This window comes from Oncorhynchus nerka, linkage group LG17 (assembly GCF_034236695.1).
Source record: "Oncorhynchus nerka isolate Pitt River linkage group LG17, Oner_Uvic_2.0, whole genome shotgun sequence".
NCBI classification, from domain to species: domain Eukaryota; kingdom Metazoa; phylum Chordata; class Actinopteri; order Salmoniformes; family Salmonidae; genus Oncorhynchus; species Oncorhynchus nerka.
Window position 1 is genome coordinate 51,801,696 of NC_088412.1, and position 16,937 is coordinate 51,818,632.

Here is a 16,937-nt window from a genome sequence, read left to right on the forward strand (position 1 = left end):
GGGGTGATGAGAGGTGTTGGGTTTGCGCATGACATAGCGTTTTCCTTTATGGCCAAAAAGCTCTATTTTAGTCTCATCTAACCAGAGTACTTTCTCCCAAATGTTTGGGTAATCTCCCACGTGCCTTTTGGTGAACACCAAACGTGTTTGCTTATTTTTTTCTTTAATAAGCAATGGCTTTTTTTTCTGGCCACTCTTCTGTAAAGCCCAACTCTGGAGTGTACGGCTTAAAGTGGTCCTATGGACAGACACTCCAATCTCCACTGTGGAGCTTTTGCAGATCCTTCAAGGTTATCTTCGGTCTCTTCGTTGCCTCTCTGATTAAGGCCCTCCTTGCCTGGTCTGTGAGTTTTGGTGGGCGGCCTTCTCTTGGCAGGTTTGTTGTGGTGCCATATTCTTTACATTTTTTAAAATAGATTTAATGGTGCTCCGTGGGATGTTCAAAGTTTCAGATATTTTTTTATAACCAAACCCTGATCTGTGCTTCTATACAACTTTGTCCCTGACCTGTTTGGAGGCCTCCTTGCTCTTCATGGTGCCGCTTGCTTGGTGGTGCCCCTTGCTTAGTGGTGTTGCACACTCTGGAGCCTTTCAGAACAGGTGTACATATTCGGAGATCATGTGACAGATCATGTGACACTTAAATAAAATCCCCCTGTGTTCAATCTAACTAATAATGTGACTTCTGAAGGTAATTGGTTGAACCAGATCTTATTTAGGGGCTTCATGGCAAAGGGGGTGAATACATATGCACGCACCACTTTTCAATTTTTATTTTATTTTTAAGTAATTTAAGTAATTTGGTCATTTCACTTGTTCATTTCACTTCACCAATTTGGACTATTTTGTGTGTGTCCATTATATGAAATCCAAATAAAAATCCATTTAAATTACAGGTTGTAATGCAACAAAATAGGAAAAATGCCAAGGGGGATGAATACTTTTGCAAGGCACTGTACAGCTATATGTGAATGTAAATAGTCTGGGTGGCCATTTGATGAATTGTTCAGCAGTCTTATAGCTTGGGGGAAGAAGCAGTTAAGGAGCCTTTTGGACCTAGACTTGTCGCTCCGATACCGCTTGTCGTGTAGTAGCAGAGAGAACAGTCTATGACTTAGGTTTTTGACAATTTTTTGGGCCTTCCTCTGACCTGCCTAGAATATAGCTCCTGGATGGCAGGAAGCTTGGCCCCAGTGATTTATTGGGCCATACGCACTACCCTCTGTGGCGCCTTACGGTCAAGTGCCGAGCAGTTGCCATACCAGGCGGTGATGCAACTGGTCAGGATGCTCTTGATGGTGCAGCTGTAGAACCTTTTTGAGGATCTGGGAGCCCATGCCAAATCTTTTTAGTCTCCTGAGGGGGAAAAGGTTTTGTTGTGCCCTCTTCACGACTGACTTGGTATGTTTGGACCATGATAGTTCATTGGGGATGTGGACACCAAGGAACTTGAAACTCTCTCGACACGTTCCACTACAGCCCTGTTGATGTTAATGGGGGCCTGTTCGGCCCTCCTTTTCCTGTAGTTCAGAACTGCTTCAATGTTAATAATGGGGGCTTGTTCGTGTAGTCCACGATCATCTCCTTTGTTTTGCTCACATTGAGGGAGAGGTTGTTGTCCTGGCACCACACTGCCAGGTCTCTGACCTCCCTATGAGCTCTCATTGTTGACATTGATCAGGCCTACAGTACCACTGTTGTGTTGTCAGCAAACTTAATGATGGTGTTGGAGTCGTGCTTGGCCACGCAGTCGTATGTGAACAGGGAGTACAAGAGGGGAGCCCGCACCCCTGAGGGGCCCCGGTGTTGAGGATTCGTGCGGCAGATGTGTTGTTGCCTACCCTTACCACCTGGGGGGGTGGCCCGTCAGGAAGTCCATAGCTTAGTGATGAGCTTTGTGGGCACTATGGTGTTGAACGCTGAGCTGTAGTCAATGAATAGCATTCTCACATAGGTGTTCCTTTTGTCCAGGTGGGAAAGGGCAGTGTGGAGTGCGATTGAGATTGCGTCATCTGTGGATCTGTTGGGGCGGTATGCGAATTGGAGTGGGTCTAGGGTTTCCAGGATGATGGTGTTAATCTAGTACGATTACCAATCTTAGCCCTGTATTGATGCTTTGCCTGCTGGATGGCTAGTCTTGGATTAAAGGCAAACTCAATTTAATCCGTGTCTGGGAAACCGGCTCTAGAATCCATTATTAATCCAACTTGAAATTATGCCACATTCACATGCCATCAGAAACTGGGAACTTTCATGTTGAAATGAATGTAAATTATTTATGTAGAGATTCATATTGGCTCATTCTGATACTTCCCAAGTCGGAAACTCAGGACCATTGTTCTACATGTTAGCAAGTTGGAAAATTCACCCCTGGTAGGTCACTCCCAAGTATTTTCTAAGTTTATGGGGACACTGTACAACAAAAATATAGGTCTCAGAGCACTGAAATGATGCATTGCAACAGATTTAGCTAAGAATTTAAATCTATACACCACTGATCAACCACCCAGGTGTTCCACATGCCTTACCTCACCCCACATGGTGTAAAATGAAGTTTGTGACCTGGGGGTGAATTTCCCCCACTTCGCCCAGGCGCCACAACACTGCTTCACTGTTCTGCACCAAGGCAAGGCTGAAAGTAGTTGTACAATGACACCCAGACAGTGGTTAAAATAAACATTCTTGATTTATTCTCAGCCCGCCACCAATATACATACTGCACCCTTTAAAACAATTCGTTTTTTGTAAAGATAGATATAAAAGAACCTCTCAAACCACCTAGTATTCTACACTGGACAAATAAACACATGTAAAGTGTTGGTCCCATGTTTCAAGATCCCAGAAATGTTCCATACGCACAAAAAGCTTTTCGCTCAAATCTTGTGCACAAATTTGTTTACATCCGTTAGTGGGCATTTTTCTTGGCCAAGATAATCCCTCCACCTTACAGGTGTGGCAAAACAAGAAGCTGATGAAACAGCATGTTCATTACACAGGTGTGCTGGGGGCATATGGCCGATCAAATGTGCAGTTGTCACACCACAATGCCACAGATGTCTCAAGTTGAGGGAGCGTGCACATGGCATGCTGACTGCAGGAATGTCCACCAGAGCTGTTGTCATGCTGACTGCAGGAATGTCCACCAGAGCTGTTGCCAAATAATTGAAAGTTAATTTCTCTACCATAAGCTGCCTCGAACGTCGTTTTAGAGAATTTGTCAGTATGTCCAACCAGCCTCACGACCGCAGACCACGTATATGGAGTCCTGCGGGCGAATGGTTTGCTGATGTCAACAGAGTGCCCCGATGGTGGCAGTGGGGTTATGGTGAGGGCAGGCATAAACTATGGACAACACAACTGCATTTGGCAATTTGAATACACAGAGATACTGTTGTTTTTTTTAAGGCATCTGTATTCCCAGTCATGTGAAAGCCATAGATTAGGACCTAATGTACAGATTTCAATTGACTGATTTCCTTATATGAACCAACTCAGTAAAATCTTTGAAATGGTAGTATATAGAACAAAAATATAAACCCAACATGCATCAGACGATACAGTAGACAAATTGTGAGTAGTGTGAACAGCCCACTCTGTAGAACAGAATTCACCAGAGCCTTCGTATTGTGGTTTATTTTTGGACAATTCTATTCCTATGGTGTAGGCATGATTATAGCGATGGGGACAGGGGAGACGAGACAGTGGAGTCAATCTGGTCACTCCAGACATAATTTAATAGGATGCGTCCCAAATGGTACCCTATTCCCTACATAGTGCTATAGGGCTCTGGGTCCAAAGTAGTGTACTATATTGGGAATATGATGCAGTTTGGGACTCATTCAAAGTGGTTTAGACAGAACGTTCAGACAAGCCCAAACTTCACATTCAAGGAATTTCAGTGACATGTTCTCTAAATGAATTGGCGTTCGCAAAAATGTAAATGTGCACGCCGCCACCTACATTTAACATTATAATTATTCTACAATACTGAGAGATCAACTCAGACACTACAAGCTACACTGCCAATTCCACTCACTCCAGCACGAGCCAACATCAATCTGACAAGCCAATGTAATGCCAGAGAACACTTCATTCGAGGTCTGATTAGTACATTCTTCAGTTCTAGAACCTTCAGCTCCTGAAGATTTGACTCCCCATGACCTCTTCCTGCTCCTGCCTTCCTGGGACTGTTGCTTGACAGCCAATCAGATCACGTATAGGTAACTGCATACTCTAAGTGTGACTGAGTAGTGGGAGTTTCAAAAGAAGCGAGTGGATCAACAGCGATGGATGTAACACCAGGGGGAGATTTTACTAAACTAACATATGGAATTGTTTTAAATTTGTTAATATTGAATTTGGCTCCTACTACTATAACCCATAGCAACACTCACATTGATTACAATTTTGGACAGGTACATTACATTTAGAATGTAACCTAACCAACCCTGGTGGTAGGTTAGGAAAAGGGTTAGCTAACATTACATTTAGAATGTAACCTAACCAACCCTGGTGGTAGGTTAGGAAAAGGGTTAGCTAACATTACATTTAGAATGTAACCTAACCAACCCTGGTGGTAGGTTAGGAAAAGGGTTAGCTAACATTACATTTAGAATGTAACCTAACCAACCCTGGTGGTAGGTTAGGAAAAGGGTTAGCTAACATTACATTTAGAATGTAACCTAACCAACCCTGGTGGTAGGTTAGGAAAAGGGTTAGCTAACATTACATTTAGAATGTAACCTAACCAACCCTGGTGGTAGGTTAGGAAAAGGGTTAGCTAACATTACATTTAGAATGTAACCTAACCAACCCTGGTGGTAGGTTAGGAAAAGGGTTAGCTAAAATGCTACAGTTGTCAACCATCAACTCGTCGTGCAGCCCAATCTGAGTGGCAACAAATCTGCCCAATTAGCGGATTCGCTTCCCATCCACCGGCTTCTGTTGATCCTCCCACTTTCAGACACACTCCATGTATGCAGTTACCCACGACTCAATCATATTGGAGGAATATTCACTTGCGGGCGTTGTCGTAATTGGCCACGAACCAATCACACGTCTGCTTCAAGGCTACGACAGAGGGAAGAACAACAAGGAGAATCAGCAATTGCGAACGTTAATAAAAAGATGGCTGATTACAGATACGTTGTTTTAGAACAGAGTTTTTGAACTACGGTGTGCAACATGGTTCAATATGCAAATAAAAATAATGTTTTAAAATCGGCCCAATCTACTTTTGTGGTTTTTCTAATTGCGTTAGAGAAGTAGGTACCTTGTTTGAAGGGGGTAAAGGTGAAGTTGGGGTGGTGCTGCAGCAGCTTGGCGTTGCTGGCTGTCTTCTTGAACTGACCGTCCGATTTGGTAGTGTCATACTGGCAGGTCATGAGTTAGGGAATCAAACACACACAGGTACCACTACTACTGGAGGTCATGAGTTAGGGAATCATACACACACAGGTACCACTACCACTACTACTGGAGGTCATGAGTTAGGGAATCAAACACACACGGGTACCACTGCCACTACTACTGGAGGTCATGAGTTAGTGAATCAAACACACACGGGTACCACTGCCACTACTACTGGAGGTCATGAGTTAGGGAATCAAACACACACGGGTACCACTGCCACTACTACTGGAGGTCATGAGTTAGGGAATCAAACACACACGGGTACCACTGGAGGTCATGAGTTAGGGAATCAAACACACACGGGTACCACTGGAGGTCATGAGTTAGGGAATCAAACACACACGGGTACCACTGCAGGTCATGAGTTAGGGAATCAAACACACACGGGTACCACTGCCACTACTACTGGAGGTCATGAGTTAGGGAATCAAACACACACGGGTACCACTACTACTGGAGGTCATGAGTTAGGGAATCATACACACACGGGTACCACTACTACTGGAGGTCATGAGTTAGGGAATCAAACACACACGGGTACCACTGCCACTACTACTGGAGGTCATGAGTTAGGGAATCAAACACACACGGGTACCACTACTAATGGAGGTCATGAGTTAGGGAATCAAACACACACGGGTACCACTACTACTGGAGGTCATGAGTTAGGGAATCAAACACACACGGGTACCACTACTACTGGAGGTCATGAGTTAGGGAATCAAACACACACGGGTACCACTGCCACTACTACTGGAGGTCATGAGTTAGGGAATCAAACACACACGGGTACCACTACTACTGGAGGTCATGAGTTAGGGAATCAAACACACACGGGTACCACTGCCACTACTACAGGAGGTCGTGAGTTAGGGAATCAAACACACACGGGTACCAATGCCACTACTACTGGAGGTCATGAGTTAGGGAATCAAACACACACGGGTACCACTGCCACTACTACTGGAGGTCATGAGTTAGGGAATCAAACACACACGGGTACCACTACTACTGGCAGGTTGTGTGTGTGATAGTGAGAGAACGAGTACAAGAGAGAGGGAGTGTGGTGTGTGTTAGCGCTGTAATCAGGACATGCAGCCAGGTGAAAGGATACAGTCACTTGACCTTTGAACCCCAGCGCCTCGACGACGGCCTCTGCTGCCTCCTTGATGGACACCTCATCCTCCTCACCAACTAAAATACAAAGCGAGAGGGAGACAACACTGAATCCTGAAAATAATATTTTGTTTAATGTGTGTGTTTATGCGTGCGTGTGCGTGCGCAAGGCTCACCAGACAATATAATGGGGTCCACCTCATGGTACTCTCTCAGCACCCAGAGGAAGAGATGCGCCAGGTCCAATGAGTAGATGAACTGCCTTCTGGGAGTTCCTGAGCCCCACACCACCAAAGGACTGCCCTCCTCTAACACACAGATGAGTGAAGGCTTGTTAGAAGAAATATAATTTCCCATGGGCAGATTCTGCATGTAAGAGAGAATCTACCAGGGATGAATGGGACGTGTGAGACCTGCGCAGCATTAGTTCAGTTATTTTTTCCCTCAGTGGTTAATTGGACGTATTAGGACTGGGCGAAGGTGGTGCTAAAACTGCTTAGCCTCAAGTGTTTCGTGCATGTGCCCACACGGATCAGAAAAGAGCTTATTTGGCTGAGAGCTTCCTTTCGTGAGGGTGGGGACGTCGTTTTTGGCAGAACTAAGAATTTCTAACACTATGAACACAGAGTTAATCACACAGCTGCCCAAGTTCTGCAAATCTGGATTAACAGAGATTAGATGTAGGGAGGTATACTGTAAAGGTTTTATACATTTAATAGATGTTATACACCTTTGTATACATTCAGAGCTATAAACCGAATTGCAGTATACAGACCCCAAAAAGATAGCAGGCTACAGTCGGCTGGAGAATAAAGAAATAGATATCGTTCTGGCTATTAGTAGGTGTTGTGTAGTTGTTATCTTACTCTGAGCAATGTAGGCTTTGTGTATGAGACCTGGTAGTACATGTCCATCCTCGATGTTGAAGTTATCATGAGGACCAAACACATTGGTTGGTATCACTGCTGTGTAGCACCGCCCATGCTTCTGGTGATACGCCCTGCAACACACACACACAATATTTGAACACCTGCCCGTCCAAAATCATGGGCATGAAAATGAAGTTGGTCCCCCCTTTGCACTTGGCAGTCCCGTTCTGAGAGCTTATGTTGCCAACACATAGACGTGCTCATAGACGTTTCCACTTCACAATAACAGCACTTACAGTTGATCAGGGCAGCTCTAGCAGGGCAGAAACATGATGAACTGACTTGTCGGAAAGGTGGCGTCCTATGAAAGCGCCACGTTGAAAAGGCACTGAGCTCTTCAGTACGGTGCATTCTACTGCCAAAGTGTATGGAGATTGTACGGTGCATTCTACTGCCAAAGTGTATGGAGATTGCAAGGCTGTGTGCACGATTTTATACACCGGTCAGCAATGGGGCGGCAGGGTAGCCTAGTGGTTAGAGCATTGGACTAGTAACCGAAAGGTTGCAAGTTCAAATCCCAGAGTTGACAAGGTACAAAATCTGTCGTTCTGCCCTTGAACAGGCAGTTAACCTAGGCAGTCATTGAAAATAAGAATTTGTTCTTAACTGACCTGCCTAGTAAAAATAAAGGTAATAAAAAAATGGTGTGGCTGAAATAGTCTAATTCAATTTGAAGGGGGGGGGGGGGGTCCACATACTTTTGGCCATACTACGCACTTGGTTTGAGGAGTTAGGAGTTTAACGCGGGATAACCGGTACCACTGAAATGAGCCAGGTACATTTTTATGGCAACGAATCCTTCAGAACTAACATTGATAAGATCAAAGAAAATCGGCATTAAAATGAATAAAATGAAGACGGCACTTCGTCAAGCCTAATTTCGCACCATAGACTGCTAAATTTGCAAGATAACTCTTCGATTGAGGTTTCAGCATTATCCCAACAAAGATATCGGCGTTCGACTAGCCACATGCACGCAGTTACATGCCTGCTAGCTTTAGCAGGACAAGCAATATCCATGGTACAGATGTAGCCAGAGCTGGAACACGAAGGTAACTGAAAACTGGCTAGCTTTAGAAAACCGTGAGTAGATCTAGCTTCAAAAACCCTTGTAGTCTCCCTTGTAATAACGGTTAAAGCTCCGGAACTTTGGCGACTACTAAGTATTTTTTTAAACCGCCCGCTTTGGGCTGGATGCATTAATGTGTAGTTTACACATGAATTACTGTCTTACCTCAATTAGCCACGACATCCCTAGTTTAATTCTGCTCATAGATTATGCATGTGTACTGTCTTACCTCAATTAGCCACGACATCCCTAGTTTGAAAGCGACTGTTTTCTGGGAGCTGTGCTGAGCCATTTCCCCCAATTTGTTTTACTGTGGGCCAGCTCCCTTGCAATTCGAGTTCCAGCCAATCAGCTTTAGCCCCTTGCCATTTGAGTGACAGCTAGGAAGATGCAAGCAGCAGAGCGAGAGAAATCGCAATGACGTGGTGTACATACGTGGCATAGTACGCACATGTCGGGGACCACTTTTGTCTCGTGACCGCTAGTTTCATAACTGGCTAAAAAGTACAGGAGAATCTTTAAATAAAACAAGCACACACCTATTGTGGACATCGATCATTCTCTTAGCGTAGGCATAACCATAATTAGACTCATGAGGAGGGCCGTTGTGGATCTGGAAAAAAAGAAGGAATTAGAGAGTCAACTACCATCATGTCTACAACACACACACACACACACACACACGCGCCGTTACCATGGTCTCGTCAATGGGGTAGGTGGTCTTGTCAGGGAAGATGCAGGTGGAGAGACAAGAGACCACCCTGACAGCGTCTACTTCGTGTGCTGCCTGAAGAACGTTGTCATTGATGTAGATATTGTTCCTCTGGAGAACATGGATGCATGAACACATTGGTAAATAAACATGAACACACATGGATGGAGAAGTTTGAGTCCCCATTGGCACCCTATTCACGATATACTGTAGTGTACTACTTCTGACCAGGGCCTATAGTTAGTGATTAGGGTGCCGATAGGTATGTGTCAACTTGCACACTCCCCATCAATGGATTTTAAGACATAGGACTGGTAAAAGTTTCCACCATTGTAAAAGTAATGTGAGAAAATTGTGCAAGTGCACACTTCGGGATGCAACCCGTTTCATTAAAACTCCTGAACCACTTACCCAGAAGTCTAGGTTGGCCCTCATGTTCTTGAAGAGCCCTCCCACCATGGCTGCCAAGTGGATGATGTGGGTGGGCTGGTGCTTCTGAAACACAGCCCGTGTCTCAGCCATGTCCCTGAGGGAGCACACACACACACACAGTTAGCTTGACACAGGAACCCAGAGGCTGGGCGACAAAGCCACCCAGAGCAAGGACTGAGGCAGGCGAGGGAATGTTGGGTCAGGTGTGTGTGTGTGTGTGTGTGTAGCTCTCACATGAGGTTTGCGTCCTTAGATGAGAGGAAGATCCACTCCTCTCCCTCCCTGGCCCCTCCCTCTTCTTTGACCACATGTTCTATGGCCCTGCCCACCAGACCAGTTCCCCCAGTCACCAACACCCGCATAGGACCATTTTGATCCACTTTACGATCTCCCATCTGCACACATGGGAGCAGGAGAGAGAACAGCGAATTGCTTACAATATGTAGATCAGTGAAGTTCAAGGTAATCTACAGTTGAAGTCAGACGTTTATATACACACCTTAGCCAAATACATTTAAACTCAGTTTCACAATTCCTGACATTTAATCCTAGTAAAAACTCCCTGTTTTAGGTCAGTTAGGATCACCACTATATTTTAAGAAAGTGAAATGTCAACATAGTAGAGAGAAGGATTTATTTCATCACATTCCCAGTGGGTTAGAAGTTTACATACACTCTATTAGTATTTGGTAGCATTGCCTTTAACTATTTAAACTTGGGTCAAATGTTTCAGGTAGCCTTCTACAAGCTTCCCACAATAAGTTGGGTGAATTGTGGCCCATTCCTCCTGACAGAGCCAGGTTTGAAGGCCTCCTTGCTCGCACACGCCTTTTCAGTTCTGCCCACACATTTTTCATAGGATTGAGGTCAGGGCTTTGTGATGGCCTCTCCAATACCTTGACTTTGTGGTCCTTGGGGTCATTGTCCATTTGGAAGACCCATTTGCGACCAAGCTTTAATTTCCTGACTGATGTCTTGAGATGTTGCTTCAATATATCCACAATTTTCCTCCCTCATAATGCCATCTATTTGTGAAGCACCCCCAACAACATGATGCTGCCACCCCCGTTCTTCACGGTTGGAATGGTGTTCTTTGGCTTGCAAGCCTCCCCCTTTTTCCTCCAAACATAACAATGGTCATTATGGCCAAACAGTTCTATTTTTGTTTAATCAGCCCAGAGGACATTTCTCCAAAAAGTACAATCTTTGTCCCCATGTGCAGTTGCAAACTGTAGTATGGCTTTTATATGGCGGTTTAGGAGCAGTGGCTTCTTCCTTGCTGAACGGCCTTTCAGGTTATGTCGATTATAGGACTCGTTTTACTGTGGATAAAGATACTTTTGTACACGTTTCCTCCAGCATCTTCACAAGGTCCTATGCTGTTGTTCTGGGATTGATTTGCACTTTTCGCACCAAAGTACGTTCATCTCTAGGAGACACAATGAGTCTCCTTCCTGAGCGGTATGACGGCTACGTGGTCCCATGGTGTTTATACTTGTGTACAATTGCTTGTACAGATGAACGTGTGTGGAGGTCTGCAATTTTTTTTCTGAGGTCTTGGCTGATTTCTTTTGATTTTTCCATGATGTCAAGTAAAGAGGCACAGAGTTTGAATGTAGGCCTTGAAATACATACACAGGTACACCTCCAGTTGACTCAAATGATGTCATAGCTTTTAGAGTTACTAAAAGACTAATCTCCTCCAACAGCCGTCTCTTTCTTTCTGTCAAGCCCGGGGACGAGGCTACACACAGTAAAGAAAAACAATGATCCCTTTGACAAATGTACAGTTTGTCAAAGGGTGGGTGTGTGATACATATGCCTACACCTACAGGTTCTGGGACACAATGACGCATTGTCCCAGCATTTTGAAAGATGAAATTCCTTTAGTAACCAAGAAAGAATCCAAGAGGGAGTAAAACACTACTAGCCTGAGTGCCAGTCTGTTTGTGCTTTGACAACTCCCTGTCACTCATTGTTATGTTTGGCTTGACAATGACAGCAATAGAGTACACAACAGTGTTTATATAGATCTGGGTAGATTTGAACCAGGTTGAATATAGGGTATTAACCCTTTTTACAGGAAGAGGATGTAACTACAAGGATGTCATTTCAAAAGAAAACAAACCCAAACGTAAAATTGTATCTGAAGATTTAGCCTAAGTGGAAAGTACACCATGTCCTTGAGCTTGTCTCTAGATCCAAGTTCCTATTCTAGTTTCAAGAATTAGCCGACAATGCAATGAAGGAAAGAGGAAGACAACACTTGACAATGGGTTCTCTGTTTCTCAATGGTTGTTGGATTGGACTTTCCCCAAACGAAAGAACTAACGGGGGCGACTGTGTATATGGGTCAATGACATGTACATTTCAAATGAAATATTTTCCAAAATCAACAGCTTTTATATATACTGTAAACACAGCATTTAACCACTTCAAAATACTTTGAGTTACAGTTCATAAGGATATCATTCAATTGAAATAAATAAATTAGGCCCTAATCTATGGATTTCACAGCTGGGAATACAGATATGCATCAGTTGGTCACAGTACCGTAATAAAATAAAAGCAAGGGTGTGGATGAGGAAGCCAGTCCATCTCGTGTGTCCATCATTTGCCACATCATACTTCTCTTCTCACCTAATTTGCTCACATTGTATATAGACTTTTTTTTTTTTTTTTTTTTACTGTATTATTGACTGTATGTTTGTTTTACTCCATGTGTAACTCTGTGTCGTTGTATGTGTCGAACTGCTTTGCTTTATCTTGGCCAGGTCGCAATTGTAAATGAGAACTTGTTCTCAACTTGCTTACCTGGTTAAATAAAGGTGAAATAAAATAAAAATAAATAAATACTGTTGATTATGGGCTGTGGGATGGTGTCCCACTCCTCTTCAATGGCTGTGGAATGGTGTCCCACTCCTCTTCAATGGCTGTGGAATGGTGTCCCACTCCTCTTCAATGGCTGTGGAATGGTGTCCCACTCCTCTTCAATGGCTGTGGAATGGTGTCCCACTCCTCTTCAATGGCTGTGGAATGGTGTCCCACTCCTCTTCAATGGCTGTGGAATGGTGTCCCACTCCTCTTCAATGGCTGTGGAATGGTGTCCCACTCCTCTTCAATGGCTGTGGAATGGTGTCCCACTCCTCTTCAATGGCTGTGGGATGTTGCTGAATACTGGCGGGAACTGTAACACGCGTCGATCCAGAGCATCCCAAACATGCTCAACCGGTGACATTTCCGATGAGTATGCAGGCCATGGAAGAAATGGGACATGGTCAGGCTTCCAGGAATTGTGTACAATTTGTGCGACATGGGGCCGTGCATTATTAGGCTGAAACATGAGGTTATGGGGGCAGATGAATGGCACGACAATGGGCCTCAGGATCTCGTCACGGGATCTCTGTGCATTCAAATTGCCATTGATAAAATGCAATTGTGTTCGTTGCCTGTAGCTTATGCCTGCCCACACCATAACCCCACCGCCACCATGGGGCTCTGTGTTCACAACGTTGACATCAGCAAACTGCTCACCCACACAACTCCATACTAGGGCTGGGCGGTATACTGTATTTTACGATATACCGGTATTGAGGCATGGACCGGTTTGAGTTTAACTTTACCTTCTATAACTGTACTTGAATGTTGTTGTTTTTTTAAAATGCGATACACCGTGTGTAACAGCAATTTTTTTTTTTTTAAATAGTTTACTTTCCATGCAAACCTAGCCCCGCCCTCTGTCATTCAAGGAGCGCATTCTCTGTTGCTTGACCACGAGAGACACTTGCTTTCAGTCTGCATGGTCAATGTAGCACAAGCAACAACGTTGATGACGATGCAGTTTTCAGTTTGCTTCTTAATGGAAAATCCACTACCGCCAATTAGACAACGATGAATTCTACCAATCTCTTACATTCAACCGTACAAAGGACCTAAAAACGGAATTGAAAGGGATCCTCACAGAAAGGAGAATGGCTACATTTCAGACAATGAGTTCAAATGTATTTTCAATGGCAGCCTGCATATGGCTTCATTCTTATCTTCTTCCAAAAGTCCACAAGAATCTTGAAATCCCCCCCCAGGCAGACCAGTCATTAGTGGTAATAAAAAGTCTGACAGAACCAATCTCCAAGTACATTGATTACTTTACCATTAAACCTTTTCTGACATCACTCCCAGCCCATCTTCAAAATACCACAGATGTATTGAACAAAATCAAGGGATTTAACAATATAGGTACAGCTTCCTTTTTAGTCACCATGGCTGTGGAGTCTCTATACACCACCATTGAACATGAACCAGGTTTGGCAGCTATGCACCGTTTCTTGAGAACCCGGCCTGAGACAGATGCCTCCCACGTAATTCATTGTCTCACTGACTGAATGGACTCTCAATAATAACATGTTTGCCTTTCAGGCAAGTCAAAGGACTGGGATGCCTCCCACGGAAAGGACGTGCCATGGGAGCTACAGGCTCTTCTACACTGGTTTGCACGTAGGTAAATTGGAAAATGACTTCATTATGTGTCCTTCTAAAAAAATATATATATATTTGACCGGATTAAAACAGGTGGGGACACTATATTGATGATGTTTGCCTGTTCTGGTATGGCTCAGGATAACTGATTTCCTTCCACCAATACCTTAACAGCATTACCCCTATCAAACTAACTACGGAGTACAGCAAGGATTATCATTTTTTGGACCTTAACATCAGTAAAAATGACCAAGGTTGTTCGTACACATCAATCTTTAGGAAGCCTACAGATGGGAATACCATTCTGAGGGCAGATATGTTCTTTTAGCCTTTTGGGGTGGAAGCTATTCCATATGGCCAAGTCCATTGAATATTCGATCAGGAAACAGACTAGTGTCAAATCTGCTGAATTGCTTCTTGAAAATCAGGGCTACAGAGCTCAGTTCCTGAAAGATGCAGGTATACGGGCTGGACGACTTGACAGAGAGAACTTGTTGCGAAGGGGAGTGCCTCATGACGCACCAGAGAGTGTACTTTGTTACAAAATACAGCACTGAAGCAGAGGACATTAAAAATAATCATTTAAAAGAATTGGGGAATCATCCAAAGTGATACGCTACTACGTAAAGTGTTCCCAGAAACACCAGTCATAAGGTTGAAGAGATGTCCTACCCTAAATTACAAATTAGTCCACGTAAAGTGTTCCCAGAAACACCAGTCATAAGGTTGAAGAGATGTCCTACCCTAAATTACAAATTAGTCCACGTAAAGTGTTCCCAGAAACACCAGTCATAAGGTTGAAGAGATGTCCTACCCTAAATTACAAATTAGTCCACGGCTATCTTCCTTTTGACTCAAACTTGGCCACAAACCCACGGGCTCTTTTACATGACTCGCTCAATATGGAAGTGGTCAGATGACACGCCCCTGATGCGTGTGAGTCCAGGGTGCTACACTACAGGACTGTTTTGCTAGCACAGACTGGAATATGTTCCGGGATTCATCCAATGGCATTGAGGAATACACCCCCTCAGTCATGGGCTTCACCAATAAGCGAGTTTAAGTACACATTGAAAATAAGAATGTGTTCTCAACTGACTTGCCAAGTTAAATAAAAGGTGTAAAAAAAATAATAATAATAATATCGGCACCCAAAAATACTGATTTTCGATTGTTATGAAAACTTGAAATTGGCCCTAATTAAATCGACCTCTAGTCCAAACATACCAAGAAAGTCGTGAAGAGGGCACGACAAAACCTTTTCCCCCTCAGGAGACTGAAAGGATTTGGCATGGGTCCCCAGATCCTCAAAAAGTTCTACAGCTGCACCATCAAGAGCATCCTGACCAGTTGATTGATACCATTTCCCTGTTTGACAGCTGGGTTTTATGGGGATTATGACACCTCAACTGTGGGGCTCTATTAGACCTTTAAACAGAACGTGTAGTGTCCTTTAGTCCAGTATTGGGCTAGGACGTCCCAGGGATTCTGTATAGCATGGACCATGGAGGAACATCATGTTATATAGTTAGCTAGCCTTCGCAATTTAAGAGAAAATGTTATCTAGCTATAACGTTTTTTGAGCGGGTTGAACTGAACCAATGTTACGGTCTTGTGTGTCAGCAAGAGAATGCTTAGCTAGCTAACATAGTGGACATAATATACATCATATAACATAGTTAGCTAGACACGAACAGCTTTCGAAGGAAACGCAATCAAATGTTAACTTTACATAGCAACCTTTGTAATCGAAACTACAAGTATTACTGCTAGCTAGCTACAGTTACATAAAACGTGTTTTACTTACCAGTTACTCCAGAGCTTGATTCTTCTCCTAGCTATGAAGTTAGATGCTTCTGGGATTGTGATTCTGAACAGTCAACCCTCCGCCAATCTCAACGAAGGACGTGGTTCTTCTTCTTCTTCTTCGGTGAGGTTTAAGGGATGTTGGAATCTGTTGTATGTTGTATTACCGCCACCTACTAGACTGGAGTACATACTCTCATATTTTTATTTATTTTACCTTTATTTAACTAGGCAAGTCAGTTAAGAACAAATTCTTATTTTCAATGACGGCCTAGGAACAGTGGGTTAACTTGCCTGTTCAGGGGCAGAACGACAGATTTGCACCTACGAAATGCTACCAAATAAACCACAATTCATTCATAACACTGTGAATATATAGTTTCACAGACATGTTGTTGCATTTTTTTCTGGTTTGTGCGAAATGGTTCAGAATAATATAAAAGCAGTCTACACCAAGGTGTGTTGGGGGGTTGAGTAATGTGTTGATGCTCGAGTGCCAAATCAACACAAAGGGCCAGGAAAAAGAGGAAAGAAGAAGAGGAGAAACAAGCAAAAGATAAAGGTACGCTGTCATCTCTGTATGAGTATAATATTATGCATTTAATGAAATAGGCTAGTAGTATAACACGTGTTTGTTCGCCTATGTTGCTATGCTATTACACATCGAGTGACAATATACCGTTTTCTGTCCGACTAGCTTACATAACATTGGATATCATTTAACACAGTTTCATCATGACAATGTGTGTAGCCTGCAGGTCCTGAGCTCAGTAAGGATAATTTCCAATGCTGTAGGCTAACTTAAAAGACGTCTATATTATGCTGATGTTTTGTATATTTTGTGATATATTGAGTCTTTTGAGGTGTCTTATGCCTAGAATTAGCCACGGTGGTTGTATGGTTAATTTGATTTCCTATTCTGTTCTGAAAATTATTTGATAAATTATGCATAATGACATGTATATTTAATTGTGCAACAATTTAG

General features: G+C 43.4%; 1 protein-coding gene across 1 annotated transcript; it reads right to left on the reverse strand.

The window, feature by feature from the left end:
- Positions 1-2,667: 2,667 nt before the first annotated feature.
- Positions 2,668-16,061, reverse strand: LOC115145401 (GDP-L-fucose synthase-like). The gene is made up of 10 exons (XM_029686935.2): positions 15,954-16,061; positions 9,905-10,065; positions 9,650-9,764; positions 9,221-9,349; positions 9,066-9,139; positions 7,395-7,528; positions 6,705-6,836; positions 6,527-6,606; positions 5,273-5,372; positions 2,668-5,070 (listed from the first exon to the last, which is right to left on the reverse strand). Exons 2-10 carry the CDS (start codon positions 10,063-10,065, stop codon positions 5,015-5,017), a joined length of 981 nt encoding a protein of 326 aa, XP_029542795.1. The 5' UTR covers positions 15,954-16,061; the 3' UTR covers positions 2,668-5,014.
- Positions 16,062-16,937: the final 876 nt, after the last annotated feature.

What these genes read in the sequence shown, in the direction of transcription:
- LOC115145401 (XM_029686935.2), bottom strand. Translation starts at nt 10,065, where the DNA reads ATGGGAGATCGTAAAGTGGATCAAAATGGTCCTATGCGGGTGTTGGTG. An exon ending in GGACCCCATTATATTGTCTG is followed by an intron (nt 6,607 to 6,704) that starts GTGAGCCTTGCG and finishes TTTGTATTTTAG; the next exon opens with TTGGTGAGGAGGATGAGGTG. An exon ending in GGTTCAAAGGTCAAGTGACT is followed by an intron (nt 5,373 to 6,526) that starts GTATCCTTTCAC and finishes ATGACCTGCCAG; the next exon opens with TATGACACTACCAAATCGGA.